Raw genomic sequence first — 25,183 nt, forward strand, 5'->3', positions numbered from 1 at the left:
CAACATTGTTTTGATCAGAGAAGAAAACAACAGCAACCTCAGTCTGTCACTGAGATAGACCCAACACAGCAGACGCTATCAAGGACGTGAATACTTTATTCTTTACACATTTAATAGCACTCTCCTTCGTTTGTAAGGTGTCGGCAGGGATTACATTTAGATTTTATATCCACGTGTAAATGGTTTAAAAATTCCTTTCTTTATAAATCTCGTTTAATCTTAAATTAAAAGTGCATTACGATATTTTTCAATACCAATTACTTGTTAAAGTTGTGTGCCTTTGTACAATCAGTGGGATCAGTTGCAATGCATCTATGTGAATGATAAAAGTAAATTGCACATTTGTCCAAGGAAATCTAAGGAGCTTCATGAAATGTTTTGTAAAAGACCAAAACAAAGGAAAGACATTATTTTGGTTATGTATAGCAGAGTATGGTAGAATTTTAATGGTCCGGCCCACTTTACATCTACCAAGTCTGTATGTGGCCCACAATGTGAAATGAGTTTGACACCCATGGGTTAGCACATCAACCTCACAGTTCTAAAACTGGGCTCTGGCCTTCTTGTGTGGAGGTTGCATGTATTCCTTATGCTTGCGTGGGTTTTCTCCAGGTCCAGTGTCCTCCCACATTCCAAATACAAGCTTCTTAGGTTCCTTGAATGGTTGGTGGTTTATATTTCCCTTGCGATTTGCTCGCAACCAGTCCAGGGTGTACCCCCGGCTCTCGGTCAAAGTCTGCTGGGTTAGGCTCTAGCTCAACTGTGGCCTAAATGAGGATAAGTGTTATAAATGGTTGGATAGATGGATGGAATAGTTTAGAATGGAGTAGAACATGCTTCATTTTTATTGTTGCGAAAACAATGCCAAGCAGTTTAGCAGCTCTCTGTAACAAAATAATAATAAGAAAAAAATATTTACAATTTTGCTGATGGGACAAGCTGAAAGTCACACAGCTGCTATGTCAGAAAAATAAATATGTATAGAAACAGCAGCTAGCTACACCGATGACAGTATTACACAGGATCGTCTGTTATGTGTTATGTGTTTGGATATGGTCAAATAAACAGCGAAATAGTTTACAAAGGGCACACAACTTTGTATTTTTTTACCGCTTTAAGGTTTGTATACTGCTGTTGGAATCGAGAACCTACAGTTAAAGGGAAAATATGGGCAAAAAGATGGAAGATAGCTGAACGTTAATTGGGGATACTTTAATATAGTGGATGTCCGGCCGGCCTGTGAAAAGCGGAAAATCAGAATGCATTGAGATTTTTTTTTTATTCTAAACTCAAAAAAGAATCTATTCAAAATATGATGATTGTTCTCCAGCATTTGTTTGCCAGGAAAATGGGGTTGGGGTGGGGGTGGGGGTTATATATGTTATTGTATTGATGTTCCAAAAAGAACCTGTGATAAGTGAAATCCGTAGTCATCTTTATTTTCTACAATTACTACATATACCATTCAATATTGAATGAAACCAAAGATTAAACCATTTTTCAGGCCTAAACCTGAAAAAAATATGTAAGCATTTTTTTTTTAAACTGACATTTTTTATAAATACTGTACAGAATGTTTCGTCCAGGCCTAGGCCTGAAAAAAAAAAAATATATATATATATATATATATATATTACTTTTTTTTTTTTTTAAACTGACATTTTTTTATAAATACTGTCCAGAATGTTTTGTCGATATTGTGGGTTTTGTCAAGGAGAAAATTTGGCGAGCTGTACAACGATGAGGTGTGGAGACAGTTGACGTTCGTCTACAGTCCTTTGGCCCAGTGGTCACCAAACTACGGCCCGCGGGCCTGATCCGGCCCGCCTCCACATTTGGTCCGGCCCCCCTGAACAATACCAGAGAGTCTTTTGATTTATTTTTCATCTATGTATATTTGTATTTTATCATAAAATTTGGCTTTTGCAATAAAATATTCCTTAGTTATGAACTATTTTCATGATTAACTATTAGCTAGTAACAATTTCATAAACACATACAGTATAACGTGACATTTGTTCCATCCTTCTGCGGTCTGTGCCGTTATCTGGCAACCCCAGAAAAAAAAATCCTAAACCCGTCCCTCTCAAAGAGAACGTAATCATGGCGAAAAGCTGAGGTAAGAGAAAAAAAATTTATTCAGAATACAGGGAATTTAACCCAAAATGGAGAAACAATTTTTTTTTCAATGCAAAGAAAAGATTGTCTGTCTCATCTGTCGGTGGCGGTATTCAAAGAATACAATCTGCGGAGACACTATGAATCCCGTCACAACAACAAGTACGATTTTTTGCATGGGCAAATGAGAGCAGACAAACTGTCAATGCGAAAAAGAGGAACGTTAGCTCAGCAAAATACATTTGTACGCCAAGCTCAGCTGAACCAGCCATCTGTTCGGGCTAGCTTTCGGTTTGCTCAACTGATAGCAAGCAGCGGTAAGGAGAGTTTGTCAAGAAATGCATGAATGCTGTCGCAGAGGTGGTGTGTCCCGAGAAGAAAGACATCTTTAATACCGCGAGTGTATCAAAAAAAGTTATTTGATTTTGTGTGGGTTTCTGGGAAACAATACATTTTTACATCTAGGTACTCTTGCAGTCACACTTTTGCTGTTACAAACTGACCCCGGGCCCCCATCAGAGAAGCGAAAAGTTATGTGGCCCTCACAGGAAAAAGTTTGGGGACCACTGCCTTAGCCCATCAGGATTGAAATGAACACAACTTTATTGTCAAATGTGCAGAACACGATGCACAGTTAAAAAAACAATGACTGAAAAAATATCTGTAATATAGCGAAGCCGCGAAGGATGAACAGTTTTATTGGAATTACTGTAGGGGAAAAGAAATTCGAACAGGTGAACAAGGGAGTGTTAAGCAGCGAGTATGCAGGTATCCACTGGACTGTGGATGAAAGCGAAGTGAAACTCCAGTAACATCGAGTTACCATGCTCGTCTCCCGAGAGTCCTGCTGGTGAAATTACTGATCTACAAGACTAAGTCATTGCAATAGAAACATCACACAAGCCCGGCGCATTTACACTGTTTATTATTGTTGATTAATGTGCACTGTCCCAGTGAAATAAATGAATAAATAAAATAATTGTTTTAGACGGTTGTTTTCAGTCCTTAAACTTTTTTCGACTAAACATGTGATGTTAATTTTTTTGTTATAAACGATACATAAAAAATAAATTCCCACTGTACTGTATTGTTTTGTTTTTATGTAAGGCTCTGACGTGAAATGACGTTGCAGGCAAGGCTCGGGGCGAGCCACCGAACTGGCGAACCGGAAGTCGGAAGTAATCATAGCTGCTCTATCGCCGTGATTCGTCACTACTCACCCGGATACTCCGGTCAGCCCGTCAGAGGCTTGCCATGTGAAAGTGGAGCGAGTCACTCCTCTTGGGGTGGAAAGAGGAACTGCCACACAACGTGCTGGCCTCTTTCTCCACGTCCAAGCCGGTAAGTTTGGTTTTATTTTCCCAACTTTTATATACGGTAGTGCGTTGTCGTTGAATCTTTCTAACGGGGTGGCCCTTGTTGCCATGGCGTAACGGTGATAAACACACGATTGAACGCTACTACCAAGTAGCTAGCTATCTGCTGATTCTGCTCGAAAAAAAACGTCTGATGCACAGGTGTCCGATCAAGATTTACATTAAATACGACATCGCATTCATATTTGTGTGTCGCAAATAAAAGCGACATTGTCACCAGAAATCAACTGAATCAAACATGGGGCTAACAAGTAGTCACTTAATGTTAGAATTGTCATTTGAACTTGTTGGTCTTGTGCACATTTTTGTTCATTAAGAGTAAAAACGTAAACACTTTCGTACTTCGTATGACTTAATCTGTTTTTGCTGCTAAGGCCCCCGTTTATGTTTAGATAGAACGTACTCTTAGCAATGCAGTGCTTTTTAATCATCACATGGGACGAGCTGATACATATGTGTGTCGTGTGTAGTATATATTTATTCAACAGATATGTGTTTGAAATATTAAACTGAACTGTCAAATGTACAATAGGTAGAGACAGATATGGATATAGTTAAATAGAATTTTCACTAATCCCAAATGTCTTCAGTTCAAACAAAGACAAAGGTGACCTTACTGTTCCAATACTTTTTGAAGGGACTGTATGTAAACAAACACGCATGTAAATGACAATTTATCAAGGCTGGTGGCACTGTGTTCGACTGGTTAGCACATCGGCCTCACAGTGCAGAGATGCATGGTTCGATTCCGGCTTGTGTGGAGATTGCATTTTTCCCCGTGATTGGGTGGGTTTCCTCCGGGTACTAGAGTTTCCTCCCCCATTCTAAAAACATGCATGGCAGGTTAACGGAACACTCTAAATTGTCCCCGCGATTGTGAGCGCAAATGGTTGTTCATCTATGTGTGCCGTGCGATTGGCTAGCAACCAGTTCAGGTTATACCTCACCTACTGCCCAAGGACAGCTGGGATAGGCTCCAGCACACCCACGACCCTTGTGAGGATAAGCGGATTTGAAAATGGATGGATGGATGGATGGATGGATGAATGAGTGGCCAAGTCAAAGTCTGGATTTGAATCTAATTGAGATTCTGTGGTGTAACCTTAAACGGGTAGTTCAAGCCAGAAAACTCTCCAATATGGCGGAGTTGAAGCAATTCTGCAAAGATTGGGCCAAAATTCCTCCACAGCGATGAAAACGACTCCTCACCAATTATCGCAAATGCTTGATATCAGTTATTGCTGCCAAGGATTGAACAACCCATTGTTAGGTTCAGGGGACAATTACTTTTTCACTTAGAGACGGCTGGGTTTGGATTTTTTGGGGGGCCTTCATCATATGAATTTAAAAACTTTATTTTATATTTTCTTGGGTTGTTTCTGTGTGATATTGAAATGGGTTTGATGTGTGATAAAAGATTACAGAAATCAGGAAGGGGGCAAATACTTTTTCTTGGCATTGCAGATGGAGAGCTAGATGGACATTTCTGATTGCTTGTAACATTCAGTGTTTTATTGTTATCGTATCCAAAGCTGTTTTATTTAATTATTTTTAAATAACACTCCTGAGAAATGATCTGGGAACCACAACAATTACATAACGGTGAATTTGGAGCCCCTCTCAAAATGAGTTTTATGCAACCTGAAGCTCATGTAACACCGCCTATGTTTTAAATAAGAGTTAATGAAAAGGGGAAACCTCATTTCACTTTAGAAGTTCTTGTTCCCAGGCTGGACTTGGTCTTGCATGTGATTTCGAACCACTTTTGGAGAAAAAAAAACACATTAAATCTTGCCCGTGTAACCCTACATGTCAGGCGTCCAAGGCTAAGTCGCCTCCACTCATCACTCGACTTTGTCTTCTTTGCAGGCATTTGAGCTTGGTTCGCAGTGATGAATGCTGTCGCTCAGCAACACCTAGCAAGAAGTCCCTGTCCAAAAAAATCTGCGAAGTGTCCAAGTTTATCCAGTTTGAGCTGACATCTCCGAAAACCTCAAGTGTCTTTTCAAAGGGGAAGAAATTGTCATCATCTCATTTTTGTAGTGCCATGCCCACCAATAAGTCCCCACCCTGGGACAACGGAACCCCACAGGCCTGCTGCGACATGGCCATGTCAACCAGCGTGTCGGTCAGCTTCGACCCAGAGACTGTTGCGACTGCTCAAGTGCCTTTTCCTATCCAAGAGCACACCAAACTTCCTGCTTCTTCATCTGTTCAGATGCAAGAGAATGCAACCAAGAGTCAATCCACAGCCATTCCTATTCAGCCGCTGATGTTTAAAGGCATTCCAAGTGCAATCAGGTCAACGGGGGCAAAGCCAATTGGCAGCACCGCCCTGGACACAGGTGACCATTCTTCTTCTACTCTCAAAAGGGAAAACCTCAACGTCCCGAGAGGCGGCACCTTGCAACGAATCCAAGGACATCCTTCTATGCAGATGAACGTCTGTAAGGTACAAAATACCTTTTGCAAAAACTCATTTGGTACACCCGCACAATTTAATGAGAGAAAATTCTCCCTTTACGAGGATCATAATGCTCATTTTCAGTTGACAGTCAGAGCGGTAAGTACTCCCCCACTATACAAATGGCAAAAAAAATAAGATAAAACTGACGCCCCCCCCCCCCAACAAAAGCCTTATACCTTTTAAAATACCGTATTTTCCGCAATATAAAGCGCTTCGGAGTATAAGGCGCATCTTCAACGAATGGCCTATTTTAAAACTGTTTTAACTATAGGGCACAGCGCCTTATAAGGCGCATAGAATAGATGTTACAAATAGTGGCTGTGGTTGCATTATGCATCCACTAGATGAGCTATGCTAAAGGGAATACAAAACAATTTAAATACAGCTTTATTTCTATACAGCTTGCACAACTGCTGCAGCTGTAACAAAGCGCTTCACAGAACATTTCAAATACTACATCCAAGAAATCAGAATATTGATCCATGGATAAAGCGCGTCGGATGATGAGGCGCACTATCAGCTTTGAGAAAATTAAATGCTTTTAGGTGCACCTTATAGTGCGGAAAATACGGTTATTTGAACTGTAAATATACAAAGTTTGAGCCCAAAGTCCTTTAATATAATTTCAAACTCATCCTACATGACTCTGAAAATATGTGGCTTACTATAGTGATGATTTGATTTGGATAAATTGCACCAGAAGAATTCATCTAACATCCCAGGTTAAAGTTAGCTCCTCCCCAACATACTAAATCTGTCTCTTTGTCGAGATGTATTACTTATACTTCCGTGACACAATGTCAATTTAAACAGGGCTTTGGCAGTATCTTGTGGCATCTTTGGTGTTTCAGAAAGCGCACAAAAAACACAGATGGGCACATTTTTCAGCAAATATCCACAGAAATAAAAAATACAAAATTGTGAATATGTGGGGTGATACTGTAACAGTATTAGGAGTGGGAATTTTTTTTTCCAGTCTTTAATTTTTTTTCAAACAAGCGGATTCTGTTGCAGTTTTGGCTACTTTTTGCAAATGTAATAAGATCTTTGGTTTCAGATTGCATCTGACATTGGTTCAACGAGATTTTTTAAAGTGGCGACCAAAATCCCAGAAAATCACAATTTGCGCATATAAATCTTTTTAAAAAATCTGTGACGACTGTAACATGTCCAACAAGAGAAGGGAGAGTGACAAGGAGATAAGGACAGAGAGAGAATACACAGGGGGGTCCTCCAAAAAAAAGAATACTTATTTGAAGTTAATTGCCTCCATCCATTCTTCCATTTTCCAGACTGCCTATCCTCACCCTCCAATTGTTGTAATTTCCAGACTACAAAAACACACGATTAAAAGGCGCAACAGCTAAATGTAGCCATAAAAGCAAATTTATATACAGTATACTGTACATTCGTCGCTTCGTATTAATAGTCACGGGTCTCCACCTGGTATTTGTAAAGAGGTTGCACCGATGGCTTTTTAAAAAAAATGTAGACGTTATGTGATGAGGGTTTTGGGGGGGTAAATCAGAAGATTTGAAAAAAAAAACCTGAATTGATCAGAAAATGGAGCAGTATTTATTAATAATTAATACTTTTTACAACTTCATTCTGCAGTCGACCCCCGCCATCATGAAAATGCCTTTGGTTTTTTAAATATACTTAAACACTGATAGACATTAATTATAATGTGTAATGTTCACGTTTGCAACATCTCATCCTCGGACATTCATGATTAAAAAAAAAAAAGCATGAATATGTCATGTCATTCAGGTGGCCGGCGGTTTCACTGGCCCACGGAGAAGTGTTCAGCAATTTCATCTGTGAGATTTGTGGTAAATGTGTCACCAGCTTGAAGCACGTCGGTAAAAAGTAAAAAGTAACTAAACCTTGTCACAATGAAAGTCACGTGGTTCAAAGTGTGGGGAAAAAAGTGGCTGATTCATCACCCCGCAAAATCCGCTAACTTTTTTACTCCCAGTGGGGGGAGAAAGCAAGACGTAAGAGACACTGCAAACACGGATGCCTTTTTGCTCTATGCATTGTCCTTAAAAAAAACAATAGTAATAATCAATGAATAAAAATGTGCGAGTCTGTAGGATTTTAGCCCCAAGGAAAACATGAGTAACCCACTCGTCTGTTCTAAAAAGAGCTCACCAGTGATAGGACACTGTGACTTACTCAAAATTAAATCACACGAAGAAATATCACATTTATTTAAACTTAACATGGTACACGTTTCTTCGGGACAAAATATTCAATATTTTGTTTCAAAATGAAGTAGATTGTATTCAATGGGGGAAATGCTGTTTATGTTCACCCCGATATTTCCGAGAAGGTAATTTTAGAGCTGTAACTTTAATACGGTGAGACTGCAATATTTTTGGTCATGGTCATCACAGCGTCAGAATCGAATCCTCATGCCTACACATAACAATTGATTAAGAATATCATTGGGAGCCTTCAAACAGGATGTTCTGAGAGGGAAGTGGCCACGGAGTTTAGGGTGTCATCAGCAGTTTGCACCAGAGATACAGAGGCGCTAGAAGAGTCACAGAAACAGCAGTGAAGTGGACACCTCGGGAAATGTGGATGTTATTCGAGATGAATAATAACTTGCTGGAGAACAAGAAACTGCAAAAAGTATGGTATCATTGCGGTACCATCATGCCGAGTGCTGTTGAACATAGAGAGATGAAAGAGAGATTTCTGGTTCAAGAGCTGATTTTGGTTGTTTTGTCTTCTTAGCTTGAAACTGCAGAACTTGCCTCCCCGCTTTCAGTGCCTTTGGTATGCCTTACTCCTTATGAAGACCCAGGAACAAAGATGGGAAAAGATACCTCCAGCCTTGATGCCAAAGTGGAAATGAGCAAGACCTTTCCGTTGACTTATTGTAACCAGCGGAACTCTGCAGCAAAGTTCGGTCACACGCACAGCAGCCACGCTAAATCGGCGACAGTAAACAATCCCCTTCAAGTCATTGATGTTAGTCCACCAACTGTTAGTATTAAGCCTCTAAAGTTGGTAGCTTTGGATTCAAACAAGAAATTCCCACAAACTGCACGGGATGAAAATAGAACCATATTGGGGAATCTCAATGGTCACCTGCCAAATGGCCTCAATGCCCCTGCCACACCAAAAGATCAGCCCGGACCACAGGACAGCCTCCCAGGTAATCAGAACCAAACCAACCTCATAGATTTTATTCACGTGGATGATATTCTTCACCACTGTCCCATCCCTCAGGAGTGCTGATGGGCTCTGTGACCACCAAGATCTCCACCATCCACCTGACTAAGCAGTCACCAACTGCCTCTGTCGCAGCTGTGTGCTTATCCTCCACTCCCTCTCAATGTGAGGCCAGAGAGGCCAGGTAAGATTGTCATAAGATTAACACATATTTTGTCCTTTATAGTCCCAACACCCTGGACTGTTCTTATATTTAACTGTATCTCACAAATATGCCGTGTTCCCAATTACGCTGACAGTGCGTCCTTGACTTTACCAGTTCAAATTGCTCTGTGACGCAAACATGTTCTAATAAAGAAAAAAAAAATCTGTTTTCTTCAATATCATTTACCGTATTTTCCACACTATAAGGCGCACATAAAAGCATTACATTTTCTCAAAAGCTGCCAGTGTGCCTTTTGAAGCGATGCGCCTTATTGATGGATCAATATTCTGATTTCTTGGACATAGTATTTTAAATGTTCTGTAAAGCGCTTTGTTACAGCTGCCGCAGTTGCGAAAGCTCTGTAAAAATCAAGCTGAATTGTACTGTATTCCCTTTAGCGTACCTCCATCTAGTGGATGCATAAAACAACCGCAGCCACTTTGGAGCTTCTATTTTATACGCCTTATAGTGCGGTCCGCAGTTTTGAAAATAGGCCATTCCGTGTACTCCGAAGCACCTTATCGTGCAAAAAATACAGTAATCAAAGCAAATCAAATCAAAGCAAAAATCACCACACCTGTCAACTTGTACGTTTTCCCTGTATCTTATATGTTTTTTAATCATTTCAAATCATGTACGGCGTATAACAACTTTTATACGGGGGGGGAAAAATTGGTGAAGACCATTTTGGCTCAAATCCAGATTGTCTCACCTGCTGGTAGCCAACGACAATGCCGTCATCGATCGCTGCTATTGTCACGGCAAACCAGCAAAAGTAATCCTCAATCGTACATTTTTTTTTCATTGCTGCGTACAGTAGGATTGATAAAAGCATGATGTGCGCATGCGCGGTAAGCCATTGTAAGGTTTTTTTGTTGCTTTGTAAGAGGAATCGTAATCATTTATAAGGGCAGCTATTAGCCGAGGTTGACAGGTCTGAATCACTGTGTAATTGACGACCATTATAAATCTGTTTTTTAACACTGTCGATTGAAACTGTACTCTTGTCTTCCAGCTCAGACTGTGACATGCAGGTGGATTGCGGCGGTGAGGAGGAGCTGCCTTATGAGTTGGAGACCGCCTGCAGCGATGACGGTAAAGTCGATGACGTTCAAACACTTGTGATGGAATTGCTTGTCCATTCCCTCGTAGTGCCGTCACATCACCTACAACACGTGTCAAACTCAAGGCCCGGGGGCCAGATTCGCCCTGCCAGGTCAATTTATGTGGCCCGCGAAAGCAAATCACGTGTGTCAACTTGCTAAGATCTGGACCAAAATGTCAAATTGTCATGTGTAATAAATTACGTTGAGATTTTGCAATTAAGTTGGTTATCCTCTTTACACTTGAACAATAATTTCATAAACTATGATAGTTGACTGATTTCAGAATGAGTAATCCATTCATTTGTTGTGTACAAGTAATAATTTTGTTTTCACTGTCATAACGGCCCTCCGAGGGAAGACTTAACTCCAAATTGGCCTTCTACTAAAATGAGTTTGACACCCCTGGCCTACAATCTGCTGGCTCATTTTCAGTTTGATTCTTTTCCAGATTGTTCCGACTCGGCTTGTGTCAACGGTACTTCATCCACTCCATTGCAATTGCATCTGTCTGGGTGAGGCTCCTTGTTACGCATGACAAACACACACTCACACACATGCCAGGGTTACAATAGTTGGGTATTTTTCATTGTAGTTTGTTTTATTTCATTTTGATTTTTATTTGTTTTTGTTTTTTTTTTCGGGATGAGCGAGTACTGTATCAGCACCGGTCTTATTTTCAAGGTATCATGTACTCACAACAGTACCAATACCAAGGTCCCCTCTTGTGGAGGAACTAAATGACATTCGGGTTAACCGTGTCCATGTCTATCCTCTCATATGCCCTGTAAGATGCACACACACAACTGTTAAACAGAACATTGAGACTCAATTTTGTGTTTTTGCTCCCTAACTGGACCCTTCTAAGGACATTCTGTCGTTTAAAATCGGATTTCAAAACAAATATTTAGATGCGATGAAGTCGGACATGAGGCCAAGTCCTGATTAAGCACGATTTGTAGCATGAGAAAAAAGAAGTACTAATTAATCACGTCTGTGGATTTTAATCCCAGACATTTTACAAGAAACAACTTGCAGTCCGTCTTTTTTTTTTAAAGAGCAAATGTCTTTATTTTGGGTCCTTTTGAGTGACAGTGTGGTCATTGAACTGACACCTGGTTCTAGTGTCTAATTGGCGCCTGCCCCCCTTCAATGACATATCCACACATCCATCAGTTCCCGCATCCATTCTCTGCGCCGGCATTGTTTGATGAGGCTGAAAGCAGCAGAGTGCGGTGGAAAGCTCTGTAGCATTGTGCACCGCATTGTTGTCGCTCGACTGTACAAGTGTCCACCAAACACTCGTAGGTGCTTCTCCGCAAAAATGGCTCACCCTCCATTGTCGGCTTTGTGGCCATTTAGTAAACCTGCAAGCCCCTGCGCTCGCCTGAGAGCTGGAGCTCATGCAGGTATAGCAAACGTACATTAGCTGCCTCGAGAGCGGGAAGCGAAAATCCACCTGTCCTTCATCCGTTCATTTCACTTCACCTCCTATATGACTGTCATGTGAGTGCTCTCTCTTTCAATTTCATTTTTGATTAGATAACTTTCTCTCGTTAGCGCTTGTCACCCTTATGATGGGATTGCAAGTTGGTGTGGCTAATTGATTTTGATTCCCACATTATATTTCGCTTGGGGCACATCTGCTCACCAGCCATAACATTTCGGCACATTCACTGAGATCCGACACAAGCGCACGTATCAATAAATTCTGGCTTTTGACAATGCTTAATAATGACACTTAATTGTGATTTTCTGATGAATATTTTCGTACTATAAATGAAATGTCTTCTCTGTCTTACAGTGTTGAAGAGCCCATGTTGTTGGAGGTGGAGGAAAATCAGGTGAAGAAACCGGCTCTCGTTCCCAGCCTGTTCTCACTCTTCCCTCCCACACTCTATTTCAGTACTGCCAATGAACAAGGTATGCGCGCACACTCAAATGCACACAGTCCTTGCTGTCAGTAAATAGTTTCCTCAACCCGAAGCCGAAATGTCCCACTCCGTACTCCCACCACTTTAAAACGCAGCATACATGAACTGATTTAAAGGTGTGAATCTCGATGTTCAACGTGTGACTACTAACATTTTACCCCAGTTCACTTGATTGTTCATCCATGGAAAATGCTCCTCGTGTCTTGTATGATTTTACTGCTACCCTTTCCGTTTATAAAGACATTCTGGAATTTTGAAGATTTTTTTTAAGTGCTTAACCCTTCCATGCACCCTGTAACCTGATAACATGATAAGCTGTCCACTGTAGTAACCGCTGTCCCTGAAAGGGTTATGGATTTTAAATAAGACCAGTTGTCATTTATTCGCATAAATTATTCAGTAACTTAATTTTTTTTCAAGCCTTTAAATTCAGATTTTTTTTGCACAGTTTGTTTGGAAAACAACCTCAATAATAGCTTCTTTTTTTTTGTTCCAAAATGTATTCTCGGTACCACTTTTTTTCTTATTCTAACAACACAGGCTTTCTCCACGTCAGTCAAGGGAGCTTCTACTTTCATAACTGAGGGTATCTTTGTTTCTTAAAATCTAAAGTGTTGTTCATTTGCGCCATTGTCGTGCAGTAAGCCATTGTATGACTCTTTTGGAAATTAAAGAGTATTATCATCATGAAATTGCTCTCTTGTCCCAAAATGGATGAATGTCATGAAATCTGGTAGAAAATGGAAAACTGAAAATGTTCAAATGTGGGGCTTAAAATAAAACCCATTTGCCTAAATGTGTATGATTCAACCCAGTACATAAACAGTAATTTATTAAAAATGGGTTTCGTGGACCTCAATTGGCCAAAAGTGGCCACAGTAGAGCCAAAAGGGTCAGTTCGATGTAGGCAGTACCTTATTGATATACCGTATTTTCCACGCTAAAAGGTGCACTGGATTATGAGGCGCACCTTCAATGAATGGCCTATTTTGTCTTTTTTTTTCATATATTGGACGCATCGCATTATAAGACGCAATCTACAATGCATCCAGTAGATGGAGCTACACTCAAGGGAATGCCAACAGAACACTACACCACACCCTGATTTATATCGCTACGATCAGATGTCAGTAAAACTTATTTAATAAAGCAGCGACACAGTTCACTTAACCAACAGCAAGTTATAACTTTGACTCGTTAACGTTGAACTCTCTTGCCGCTGCTCTATTTCCGTGTTCAACTGTGAAACCGATCACCTTAAGTTTGAACTCTGCATTGTAAGCATGTCTCTAGCAAGGAGCCATTTTGGGGGTCGACATATTGCCGTGTTGACCATACACAAGGAGCATCGGATTTTAAAGCGCGCTGTGAGCTTTTAAGAAAATGGAAGGCTTTTAGGTGCGCCTTTGAGTGCGGAAAATACGGTATTTAAAGAGCTGATCTTGTAATTAACGAAATCAAACCAAAGTTTCTCCCATTTGGTTCGAACCAATAGGGCAGCACCTATCGTGACATGAATACAGTCTCTCAATGAAGTGTCTCGACTTACTGCACGCGTCCAAGGAGGTTCGTGCACGGTTTTTAAGATAAGCTTGCATTTTATGGAGTTTTGACGAGGGCTACGATTCCAGGAGACGCTGATCTAATGTCACCACACAGTTTTGTGTGACCCTGTTTCAGAGAGCCACTCATTTTTTTTGCACCTCGCTTCTCTCTTCATGCTAGTCTTTATTTATTTTTGGTGGTGTTTTTGTGTGTCCTGCAGTTGAAATGCTGCCCGAAGAGCAAGCGCGACTTTTAAAGTGGAAGATTAGCACCGTGACGCCCAATGTTGTGAAGAATGCCGTCGCTCGGTCGCACTTCGTCCACACCAAGAGTAGGTTTTCTCAAACTGCATTTGTTGTCATTTTTTACAAGATCAAAACACTTACCATTGAGTATCTGATAGAAAGCCATGACTGGTTGGGCTGCTGGGGCCACCACATGAAGTCTCTTTGTTTCAAGACTCTTCAAGAGCACCAGAAGGTGAAAACGTCACGCTGCTTGGAATCAGTCAGTCGAAAGACAGGATTTTGTTTTCCCCACTGAACTCCCATTTTGCTCCTTTCTTGCAATTCCTAGTTGAACCACTTCCCCGGAACATTCCAGATTGGCAGGAAGGACCGACTGTGGAAGAATCTGTCCAAGATGCAGAATCGTTTCGGCAAGCAGGAGTTCAACTTCATCCCGCGCACCTTTGTCCTTCCTCAGGACATCCTGCAGCTACGCAAGGCCTGGAAGGACGGGTCCAGACAGAAGTGGATCATCAAACCGGTAAATTCAAGATGCTTCATTATAATCAAGTTTTGCCCCCGCAACTGTGGACATTTTTGAACAGGATTTTTTATTTCCAAATAGCCTGCCTCAGCCAGAGGAGTGGGAATTCAGGTCATTCACAAATGGAGCCAGATGCCACGCAAGAAGTCACTACTGGTCCAAAAGTAATGAGTCAAGAAGTCGTTGGGAGTTGACAAAAGTCTTGGGATACTGCTCTGAATCTGTTATTTCACGGTTTGCATCACCATTTCCTTTAAGTGCCTCGAAATGGGCTCGCATCTCTCCACACAAGACGATTCGATACGATTCTGGATACACGGGGTACGATACGATGAAAACATTTAGCCATTTTTAAAATGTAACAATTCGGTTCAATTTAGTGGGATTGCAATTCGATTCGATCTGGTACGGCTGAAACCTTTGTCATGTTTAGTCATGTGCGACAACAAGCTTTCCAAAAACCCGAACCATCCAAGTGAATTAGATTCAAAGAAACCGCAAATAGGAATCAGCAACTTTAAACCAATTTATATTTGTTGTACATCTCTCAAAAGAAGACTATACGATCTGAAGATCAATCCATGGGGTGGGATGTGACTCAAGGATGCAACAATTTTAGTGTCACAATTGGACTTGCCAAATCACCGCCAATAAGAAGAATAATGAAAATTCTTCTCTTCTCATTATTATTAAATCTGAAGAACCGCTACATATTTCCCAATACTTTTGCCCATAGCAATTAAAAATTTTTTTTTTTTGTACCCGTGTTTTTCTACCAATGACAAACTTTGTGTTTTTTCAGGTATCTCCACAAGCCCTACCTCATCAGTGGTAACAAGTTTGACCTGCGCATCTACGTCTATGTGACATGCTACGACCCGCTCAGAATCTACATCTTCTCAGACGGACTGGTCCGCTTTGCAAGCTGCAAGTCAGTCTTCACCGACCGTTTACCGGAGTGACATTTTACTACATATCTGGAAATTCTACAGCAGGCGACAAATCATTTAAACTTTGACGATCTCTCCCTCCGTAGATATTCGTCCTCCATGAAGACCCTGAGTAACAAGTTCATGCATCTGACCAACTACAGCGTCAACAAGAAGAATTCGGAGTACCAGGCCAACAGCGATGACAAAGCCTGCCAGGGACACAAATGGTAATTCAAAATGGCAGTAGAGTTGAAGTCACGTGTGGGACACCTAACTCATTTTTGGGAAAATTCTAATCGGGTCGAAACGATCACTTAATTCTGTTATTTTGAACAGAGATTTGAGGAAAAAAAAAGATCTTTTTTCTGCTTGTCTCCTTTTGTGTCATGACACAGTTTGGACTGTTATGAAATCATATGCGCTGATTTAATTTTTGTGTGTGCTTTATTGCAGAACTACTTGACTATTTTTCATGTATTTTTGTTTGCAATGGAAATGTTTAAAATGCCCTTTGTGTGTTTTTAACTCTAGAGCAGGGGTGCCCAACCTTTTTTGACCAAAGAGCTACTTTTCAAGCTGTCAACCTCCCGCAATCGAGCCCTTACCGCATGTGTACGCGCACACGCACGCCATGATGAGCAACAGCCATAACGGACCCAAACATGAACCAAACCCGAAAAAATAAACTACATACAAGGACAAAACTGAGTTTGTAAAAAGGAAATCACGAGCCAGCGACGCACATTTGTAGCGTGTTAAGCGCAGAAACATCACAATCGTGGCTGGGGTGCAGTGTGGCGCTCCAGATTCCCAATCTGTGACGGTGCCAACGGCGAATTGCAAATCAAACAAACTTTGAAGGAGAATAAGCAAAAAAAAAAAAAAAAAGCTCTGATAAATATTCTTTGTGTTTGTGTATTTAGTGTGCAGTGTACTCTAACACAAAAATATATCATACCAATAACACGACCACCCCTCGCGGTCGACTGCGATCGACTGGTTGGGCACTCCTTCCCTGGAGGAAAGAAGAAAAAAAAGTTTTAATAATTACTGTAGATGTTGGGACATAACCTGAGTGCACTTGTGTGTTTTCAGGACTCTGAAGGCCTTGTGGCAATATCTTGGCTCCAGGGGAGTTAACACCACCATGATTTGGGAGAAGATTAAAGACATCGTCATCAAAACAATAATTGCGTAAGAATTAACTTGTTTTGTTTTACCTGAATTCATTCCGTCTGTCATACGCACCTCCTCAGCTGCATTTTCCATCCTCCCATTATACACACCCTAGAATTGCTTGTAGAAAATTGAAGTATTATTCGCATGGTAATTTGTATTTCATAGGGGAAGTCATAGTTCCCTTTCTTTGTATTGCTTTGAGGCTAAGTCACAAAGACAAAGAAGAATCCTGATCGCAATAGATCTCACAAAAACGAGAAAGAATAATGGAAAGTACCACATATGTGTTCTGAGAGTTTTCAAAGACGACTGAGGCGAGAGCAGTGTAAAAAATGAGCCTTTCATCAACAAACACTTGCTTTGGAATATATTTCTTACCTCATGGGAAACCCACTTTTACAAAAAAAAAAAAAAAACATTGAGTAAAAAATGTTTGTTTTTATTTCCGGCTGATTTTAGAAAGCTCACATTGTTTAGATCAGTGGTTCTTAACCTGGGTTCGATCGAACCCCGGGGGTTCGGTGTGTCGGTCTCAGGGGTTCGACAGAGCCTCTGCCATGGAGGGTAAGACACACGTGACTCAACCTGTCAATTAGTTATGACACGCCCGCTTGGCCATCACTGGCTGCAGATGATCACATTACATTGCTTGTCCAATCAGTGCTGTGGGAAATTTAGTTCGCTTAGTAGTCAACATGTGACTGTCGTGATAGTACGGCATACAATTTAAAAAAAAAAAGTATACTTATCTCTTGACATTTTTTTTTCTGTTTTTAATAAATGCATTTTTTTAATATCTTGAATGTGTAAATGCTTTTTTTAAAATATCTTGAGTTGGTAAAAAAATATATATATTTATTTTTCACTCATGAATGGTTCGGTGAACGTGCATATTAGCTGGTTGGGTTCAGAACCTCTAAAAAGGTTCAGAACCACTGGTTTAGATAGTTATCGTCAAGGCATTTTTCTGTCTGAGTTTGAAATGTGCTTCTGGTCATTTTGAAAGCACAAGTTGATGTTTTTGTTGCCTTCCCCCAATGTAAATAATAACGGTTGATGTCGTCAAACCATGCAGTTATTGATTGCCTCTTTTACCACACATTTGTTGTCTTGTATGGTTGCCAGGGGACCACGATTAATGAACCAATCAATCGGCAAACCCGTTCTGTGTTATCTCACCGGAGCACACCCCTTCTGTACCTTGCCATTCAAAATTGAAGCCGCCATTGGAGACATCAGATTCCCCTTCCTCGATACAACGATACGATCATTTTTTGTTTTCTGTCCACCGATGTATAGTATGCCCCCTCAATTTCTGATGAGATTTGCATTCAGCGTAGTCAACATGAGAAATGACTGTACTTTAAAGAATCACGTGATGCATTTTGATGGTGACTTCCTGTCTCTCTGGTGTATCCGTCTTCAGGTCAGAACCGTATGTGAACTCTCTGCTCAGGATGCATGTGCGTACGCCTTATAGCTGCCACGAGCTGTTTGGCTTCGACATCATGCTAGATGAAAACCTGAAACCCTGGATTCTAGAGGTCAACATTTCGCCCAGGTAACGCGCACACACACACACACACACACACAGAGGCACCATTGGCTATACAAAGAGTGCTCAGTTTCATCAATAAATAACCAAGCTTCTGTTCATTTTTGTTTTGTTTGTTTCCGTCATGCAGCCTCCATTCCAACACGGCACTGGATGTTTCCGTCAAGGGTCAAATGGTTCGCGACCTCTTGAACTTGGCGGGCTTTCGTATCCCTCATCAAGAGGATGTTGTCACCGCCAGTGGAAGCACCTCCAGCTCCAACAGCAGGTATGAGAAGGGGAACATGCGGCACCAAGGACATGTCCAAGTTAAGATGCATCCTGATAGTTTTGCCTTTGTGGGTAGCCTGTGCGGCGTGAGCAAGGAGACAAGCAATGTGGAGGTCTCCGTTGACGAGAAGGTGAAACGGGCCTTTTACCTCAAACAGCGCTTTGCTGACCAGGTACACAACCACACTAAGGGTTACATGAAAACAAGAAGGAGGAAAACACCTCGACATTTGTTTAACCAAAGCATCCAACCATGTACAGTACCACTGAAAAGTTTGGAAACATTTTCAAATTCAAATGTTATTAAGAGGTCAACAAATTCAAGCCATGAACTGATTGTTATGTTGATAAAACATATTCTGTTCCATCAATATTTCGTCATAATGTCAATGACTTAAGTATTCATCTACAATTCGGGAAATGTTTAAATGATGAAAACACACTGAATTTTTCATGTTTCCAAACTTTTGATTTGTGGGTGCAAAATGATTTCATCCATCTGTGTTGAAATCCCTTTTTTTGGGGGGGGGGCATTTTTTTAAATCCATATTCCTCCCCTATGGAATACATTATTGTAGTATTCAACCACATGTTTCGAGCTAGTTTTGGAAAGGGAGAAAGTTTGCCTTTTTTGTTTGTATTGGAGTGTACAGCTTGTATAACTGTGTACATTTCCTGTCGACCCAAAGTCATTCAACATGTCTGAACTGCTGAGAAAGTAAGAAAGAATGAAAGAAAATATTGACAAAAATGTCAAGGTTTTGCTCACATTTGACTGCGCTGTGCGGCGGACATGCTAAGCAGTTGTAGCCTGCGACTCTGTCTCCAATACAGTATTCACATTTTGTTTCTTCTGGTAGAGCGTCCTGGCGACAGTGTTGGATGTTTTGACTCCCAATGATGTCCGCGTGCTCGCCGAGAGCGAAGACGAGTTAAGCCGCCGAGGAGAGTTCGAACGCATTTTCCCGTCACCGTCGTCATCCAGATACCTGCGCTTCTTTGAGTGTCCGCGGTACCTCAGTATCTTGTTGGACCAGTGGGAGCGCAAGTACTGCAACAACAGGAAAAAAGGTTTGTCAGTGAATTTTATGAGCACCACCGATGGTGGAAACTTTGCTTGTGTGAGTCAATAGAATTCAAACTCAACATTTTGCCGCTAAAAAAAGAAATAGAATTAGAAATAATTGGCTACAGGGTGCCGCCATCATGAAATCTTATAAGAAAACCTTTATTTGTCTCACAATGGACAAAGTTGTAAGTTACAGCAGCAAAATTCGGAGGGAAGAAAGTAGAAAAATCTACAAGGAATGTTTAATAGCATTTTAACTCATACAAATGTAGTTGTAGTTAACCACTGTAAATAGAAAGATAAAAACAAGTTATTTTAAACACATTGAAACATAAAAATTGTTGGTCCTCTTCCGTTTATGAAAAACAAAGAGGGCTGCGCGATCATATGATCGCGTTTGGTTGTGCTGTGCTGATGAATTCAGGTCAATCTTGGTGATTTCTCTACAAAACACAAAACTATAATTTGTTTATAATGTGCGCTGTCATGCCACTGTCGCAACATGGTGTCCTCTTCACTTTTCGAATGCAGGCCTCCCCTTTGGAGCCTCTCGCAAGGCAGCGAAGGCTGTCCTCTGCTGGTCGGAATTAGACATTGCATTTCAAAGTCTGTCGTGTTTTGTTTTGTTGTTTGTTTTAACTGGATGTTGCTTTGTACTCAGAAGTGTGATTTAATTTAATCCTTTCAGGGACAGCGGTTACTACAGTGGACAGTTTATCATGTTATCAGGTTCACGGTGCATGAAAGGGTTAATTATTTTTTTCTTGTGAAACATGCGACGTGTTGGCTTTTTTAAAAAAATGTTTGTACATTTTGCATCTCACATATCGGACAATTTGTTGTGTAATTCATAAACTGACAAGAGTCTGGGTTGATATAAAGGTTTTCTTATTTTATTTTATATCATAATCTGTGTGCAGGTATCAATCTGCTCAGGCCTTTGTGTCAGAAAGGAGTCCATCTTGGCACCAATGATCCTGCTCACATGGTAAGGAGCATGACCGCGTTGATCTCTATGAACACACACCGAATCTCAAATTCTTAACCTCCGCGTTGGTTTATCCACCCAGTGGTCCAAGTGTAAATACATCTCCAAATTTGAACACCACAGAGAAGCACCAGTCTACCCTTCGAAATCCAGGTGCGCACGCTGACCGACGTGTTCTCGATAAAATTGAAAACTGCAATTGAAAGGCAACCGCTCTCATCTTCCAGGGTGACGGTCATCTATCCGCACCAGTCGGATCACATGGACATGGACGAAGGCTCAGACGGGGACGCCTTTGTTCCTAGTCCACCCGATTTGTCCAGTGCCGGCAGCAGCGCCCGTACCAGTCCTCAGCTCAGTTTGTGAGGCCTCCTCGCACCCACAACGACATGCTCAGGGTCTTCGACTGCCTACTGCCAATGACTTCACCGTGGATTACATTGAGCAAGATCCAATCTCATAACAATTCAGACCAATTGATGACAACTGTTGGTTGATGGGACCTTGAAAAATAAAAAAACGTACCAAAAAAAATGCTATTTTGACAGTCTACTATAGGCACGGGCAACTCCGGTCCTTCATGTTTTAGATGATTTTCTCCTCCAACATACCAGATTTAAATGAACAGGATCGCTATCAAGCAGCTTGTTGATGAGCTGATCATTTGAATCGGGTGTGTTGGAGGAGGGTGACATCTAAAACATGCATGATAGTGACCCTCGAGGACCAGGGGTTTACCCACCGCTGGGCTACTTTAATCCTAAAATTTTACTGAGGCGCGCATAACAAAAACAATCTCGCGTAGTTTCTGACCAAGTCAGAATAGGGGTGCTGAATGGGCCACAGAAAGCCCACTGCAGTATTTAATCTGGTCTGCCGTGCAATTCTAAAAACGAGTACATACCGTATTTTCCGCACTATAGGGCGCACCAAAAAGTCTTCAATTTTCTTAAAACCTCACCGAGCGCCGTAAAATCCGGTGCGTCTTTTGTATGGTCATTACGGTAATACGTCGACTTAAAGATGCCTCCTTCCTGGAGACATGCTTCCAATGTTATGATTTGCTGTTGGTTCAGTGAACTGTCGCTGCTTTATTAAATAAGTTTTTGTTGCAGCTCCGAAAAAAGGAGAGCTATGGTGTTCACTTTTTAAAACGGTCTCAACAAATACAGGTACGTCTTTGTCTGTCTATGTGCCTTCTTCCGTTCGACTCGAGAGGCGTTCAAGACCGCCTCCGAAAAACGTAAACTACTTCAATGAAACCACAAAAATTGAAAATGATACTGGACATCAAAACTGAAAAGCAAGCGAGGGTATCACAAAATAAATTCTATAGCCACCCCTACAGAATTTATATTGTGATTTCATCATTTGTGAATACACAATAAAGGAATAAATAACTACTACTGACATCTGATCGTAGTAGTCGTGGAGCTATGATCAAGGAAATGCCGATGCGTTTTTCGGAGGTTGTCATGAATGCCTCTCGAGTTGAACGGAATAAGAGAAGGCACGGAGACGGACAAAGACTCACCTGTATTTGTTGAAAAAAGGAGAGCTGTGGGTTGTTGTTTTTTTAAACACAGACTTTATTAATGGTTTTCACAGTCTCAACAAATACAGGTACTGTACGTCTTTGTCCGTCTCCATGCCTTCTTCCGTTCCACTCGTGAGGCGTTCATGGCCGCCTCCGAAAAACGTAAATTAATTATTACTTCAATGAAACCACGAAGAAAATCAAGTGAGGAAATCACAAAATAAATTCTTTCGGGGGGATATGGAATTTATTTTGTGGTTACCTCGCTTGATTTTCTGTTTTGATGCATCATTTTCTATTTTCGTAGTTTCATTTAAGTAGAGTAATAGTTAATTTACATTTTTCAGAGGCGGTCATGAACGCCTCTCAACTTGAATGGAAGGAGCGTAGCACCATCTAGTGGAGGCATTGTAGATTGCGCCTTATAATGTGAAGCGTCCAATGTATGAAAAAAATTTACAAAATAGCCATTCATTGAAGGTGCGCCTCATAATCCAGTGCGTCTTTTAGTGCGGAAAATTCTGTATATTTATTCTGCTCATAATAATTTATTACTAGTCTGCAATTTTTATTTTTTTTTTTTGTTATGACACAGTTCTTTTTACCCTCGCCTTTGAAGTGTTTCGAAACATCTAAAACAAACGTCACTTGAACTGCGATGTCAACCGCATGCTTGTTGGCGTGGCGAGTAATGCTTGACCTGAAGCTTTGTGTGACGACACGGAACGCAGTCTATCGAACGGATGGATCAAGCAACTGCAAGTTCCCCCTCCGACCACTCTTCAGTGAGTGCTATCAGGATTAAAATGTTTACATTTGATATCATTTGCTGACACTTGCTGAGGGCGAGGATGGACTCCACACTCGGCCAAGGCAGGTTCCTGCAGAAGTGGCCTTTGGAACTGGCCTGTTGCCACTTTGAATAATACTGTAGTCCTGAACTATAATCACCAGAAATGAGCAGCGCTTATTTATTCAGTGTTAAAGGGAGTTTGATGAATATTGAATGCACACCCTTTGACTGTGACACAAAGGACATTGGTTGCTTTTGGAACAGAACCAGGGATGATTCCTAATCATATTAACCTTCCACCCCATATTATTGCTTTTGGATTCTGCTGTAATAAATCCTTCGCCAGATGCAAACTCACCGGAAGCACACTTGTCTTTCTAACTTGGAGCACAGGACCCACTGGCCGTTATTGGCTGGCAGGTTTTTTTTGTCCTTAGTAAATGTATCTTTGTATTTAAATTACGGCGAGAACACCTTCAGAAAGCCACACGCGTTTACACCGACAGTAAGAAGCAGGTAATTCAGGTGTGGATTTGGATAAAGGTGTATTTGTACCCTTTGATTCACAAAAATGGAAGCGTCCACCCTCCAGAATCGCAATTGCATCACCAGTAGCCTGATGGCTAACAAACAAATGGCCAAAAAAAAAACTAAAACATTTTGTCTTTGGTGGAAGACTGCTTTCACCAGCTACTGCTTTCAAACAACCACATTTTGTGAATTTTTCTTGGACAGTAATTGCCCAAACAAGCATCAAATTTAATAATAGCACAAGATTTGTGCACAGCGCAGATTTTAAAAGGCCTCTTACCATCAGAGTCTGCATGAAAGGGGCTGTACTGGATTGTCTTTTCAATCTACCTCTCAAATGAAACTTAATTTATTTCGGGGGCAGGGGGGTTCAAAAACACTATTTACATACAAACACATCTGGATTGCTTGAAACCTTGTTTGTCAGCACTTCCACATTACCGCACAAGTTTCTGTCATGATGCTGATCTGCATCAGTGCCACTCTTGACAGCGCTTTTATTGGCCGCCTTGTTGTGTTGGGAGGGGGGTATTTGTTCCTAACATAACTGAAATGTAATGTACTATCTGAGATTGGGATTGTTTTACTAGTAATATCTTTTACTAACTGGACAAATGTAGCATTTTTAAGGGCTTGAAAATACTGCTCGGCATAATACTTTCAAAATAAAAGTTGTTTTAAGTAGTTCGTGTCTGTGTGTGTGTGTGTGTGTGTGTGTGTGTGTGTGTGTGTGTGTGTGTGTGTGTGTGTGTGTGTGTGTGTGTGTGTGTGTGTGTGTGTGTGTGTGTGAGAGCGAGTGCTGTTGCAGTTAATTTGTATGATTGTTGGAGTGTCCCCCTGTAAAATAATGACCACGTTGAATTGGGGCCGCTCAGCGTTTGCAACAGGACATGGTTGTAAACTATTAATAGCTTGGCTTTTCACTCTTGAGCGGCAGGCCTGTTTGGATAACCACATGTATTAATAGTAGGATTCGAGAAAACAGCTGTCCTTGCCTTCTGTTTACTGTATACAACAGGGGTGTCAAACTCATTTTTGCCAAGGGCCACATGCAAGTGACCGTTTTCCTTGGAGGGCCATTATGACTGTGAATGTAATTAAAGAAGTCAAGAATAATGGTTGATTCAACGATTGTTTAAGTTACTGTAATGAGGGGTTTGGTGACAAGAGAATGCTTACGATATCTCTCTTATTTATTACATATGAGAAGTTGAAATTTTGGTCCAGATTTTAGAATTCAAGGTAGAACTTGACATGTTTGGTTTGCTTTCGTGGGCCACATAAAATGATCTTGCGGGCCAGATATGGCCCCCGGGCCTTGAGTTTGACCCAAAAATCCCAATTCCAATGAATTTAGGGTATTTCGATATGTCCAAATAAAACCCAAATTCAATGATTTGCAAATCCTGAAGTACCGTATTTTCCACACTATTAGGCGCACCTAAAACATTCAATTTCCTCTAAAGCCGACTGCGTCTTATAATCCGATGCGCCTTATATATGATGTTACAGTCTCTTTATATTCCACATTGAGTTGTTTCCTTGTTAGTGTTACTATGCTACCTAGTGGTGATTATTAGCAGGAACCAATTGTAACGTAAAACACTAATGGACGTGCATTTGC

At 41.0% G+C, this 25,183-nt stretch overlaps 1 protein-coding gene across 1 annotated transcript; it reads left to right on the forward strand.

The window, feature by feature from the left end:
* Window positions 1–3,332: 3,332 nt before the first annotated feature.
* On the forward strand, window positions 3,333–24,243 carry ttll4 (tubulin tyrosine ligase-like family, member 4). The gene is made up of 21 exons (XM_086124168.1): window positions 3,333–3,459; window positions 5,364–5,946; window positions 8,707–9,130; window positions 9,205–9,331; window positions 10,368–10,447; window positions 10,907–10,970; window positions 12,260–12,378; window positions 14,155–14,265; window positions 14,338–14,414; window positions 14,511–14,702; window positions 14,787–14,869; window positions 15,508–15,636; window positions 15,742–15,864; window positions 16,733–16,831; window positions 18,243–18,377; window positions 18,502–18,639; window positions 18,718–18,814; window positions 19,502–19,712; window positions 20,631–20,698; window positions 20,781–20,851; window positions 20,926–24,243. Exons 2-21 carry the CDS (start codon window positions 5,542–5,544, stop codon window positions 21,062–21,064), a joined length of 2,892 nt encoding a protein of 963 aa, XP_085980294.1. The 5' UTR covers window positions 3,333–3,459; window positions 5,364–5,541; the 3' UTR covers window positions 21,065–24,243.
* Window positions 24,244–25,183: the final 940 nt, after the last annotated feature.

The sequence above is a fragment of the Hippocampus guttulatus genome, chromosome 11 (assembly GCF_054856545.1).
Source record: "Hippocampus guttulatus isolate MCC_2025c chromosome 11, RoL_Hgut_1.0, whole genome shotgun sequence".
In the NCBI taxonomy this organism is placed as follows: domain Eukaryota; kingdom Metazoa; phylum Chordata; class Actinopteri; order Syngnathiformes; family Syngnathidae; genus Hippocampus; species Hippocampus guttulatus.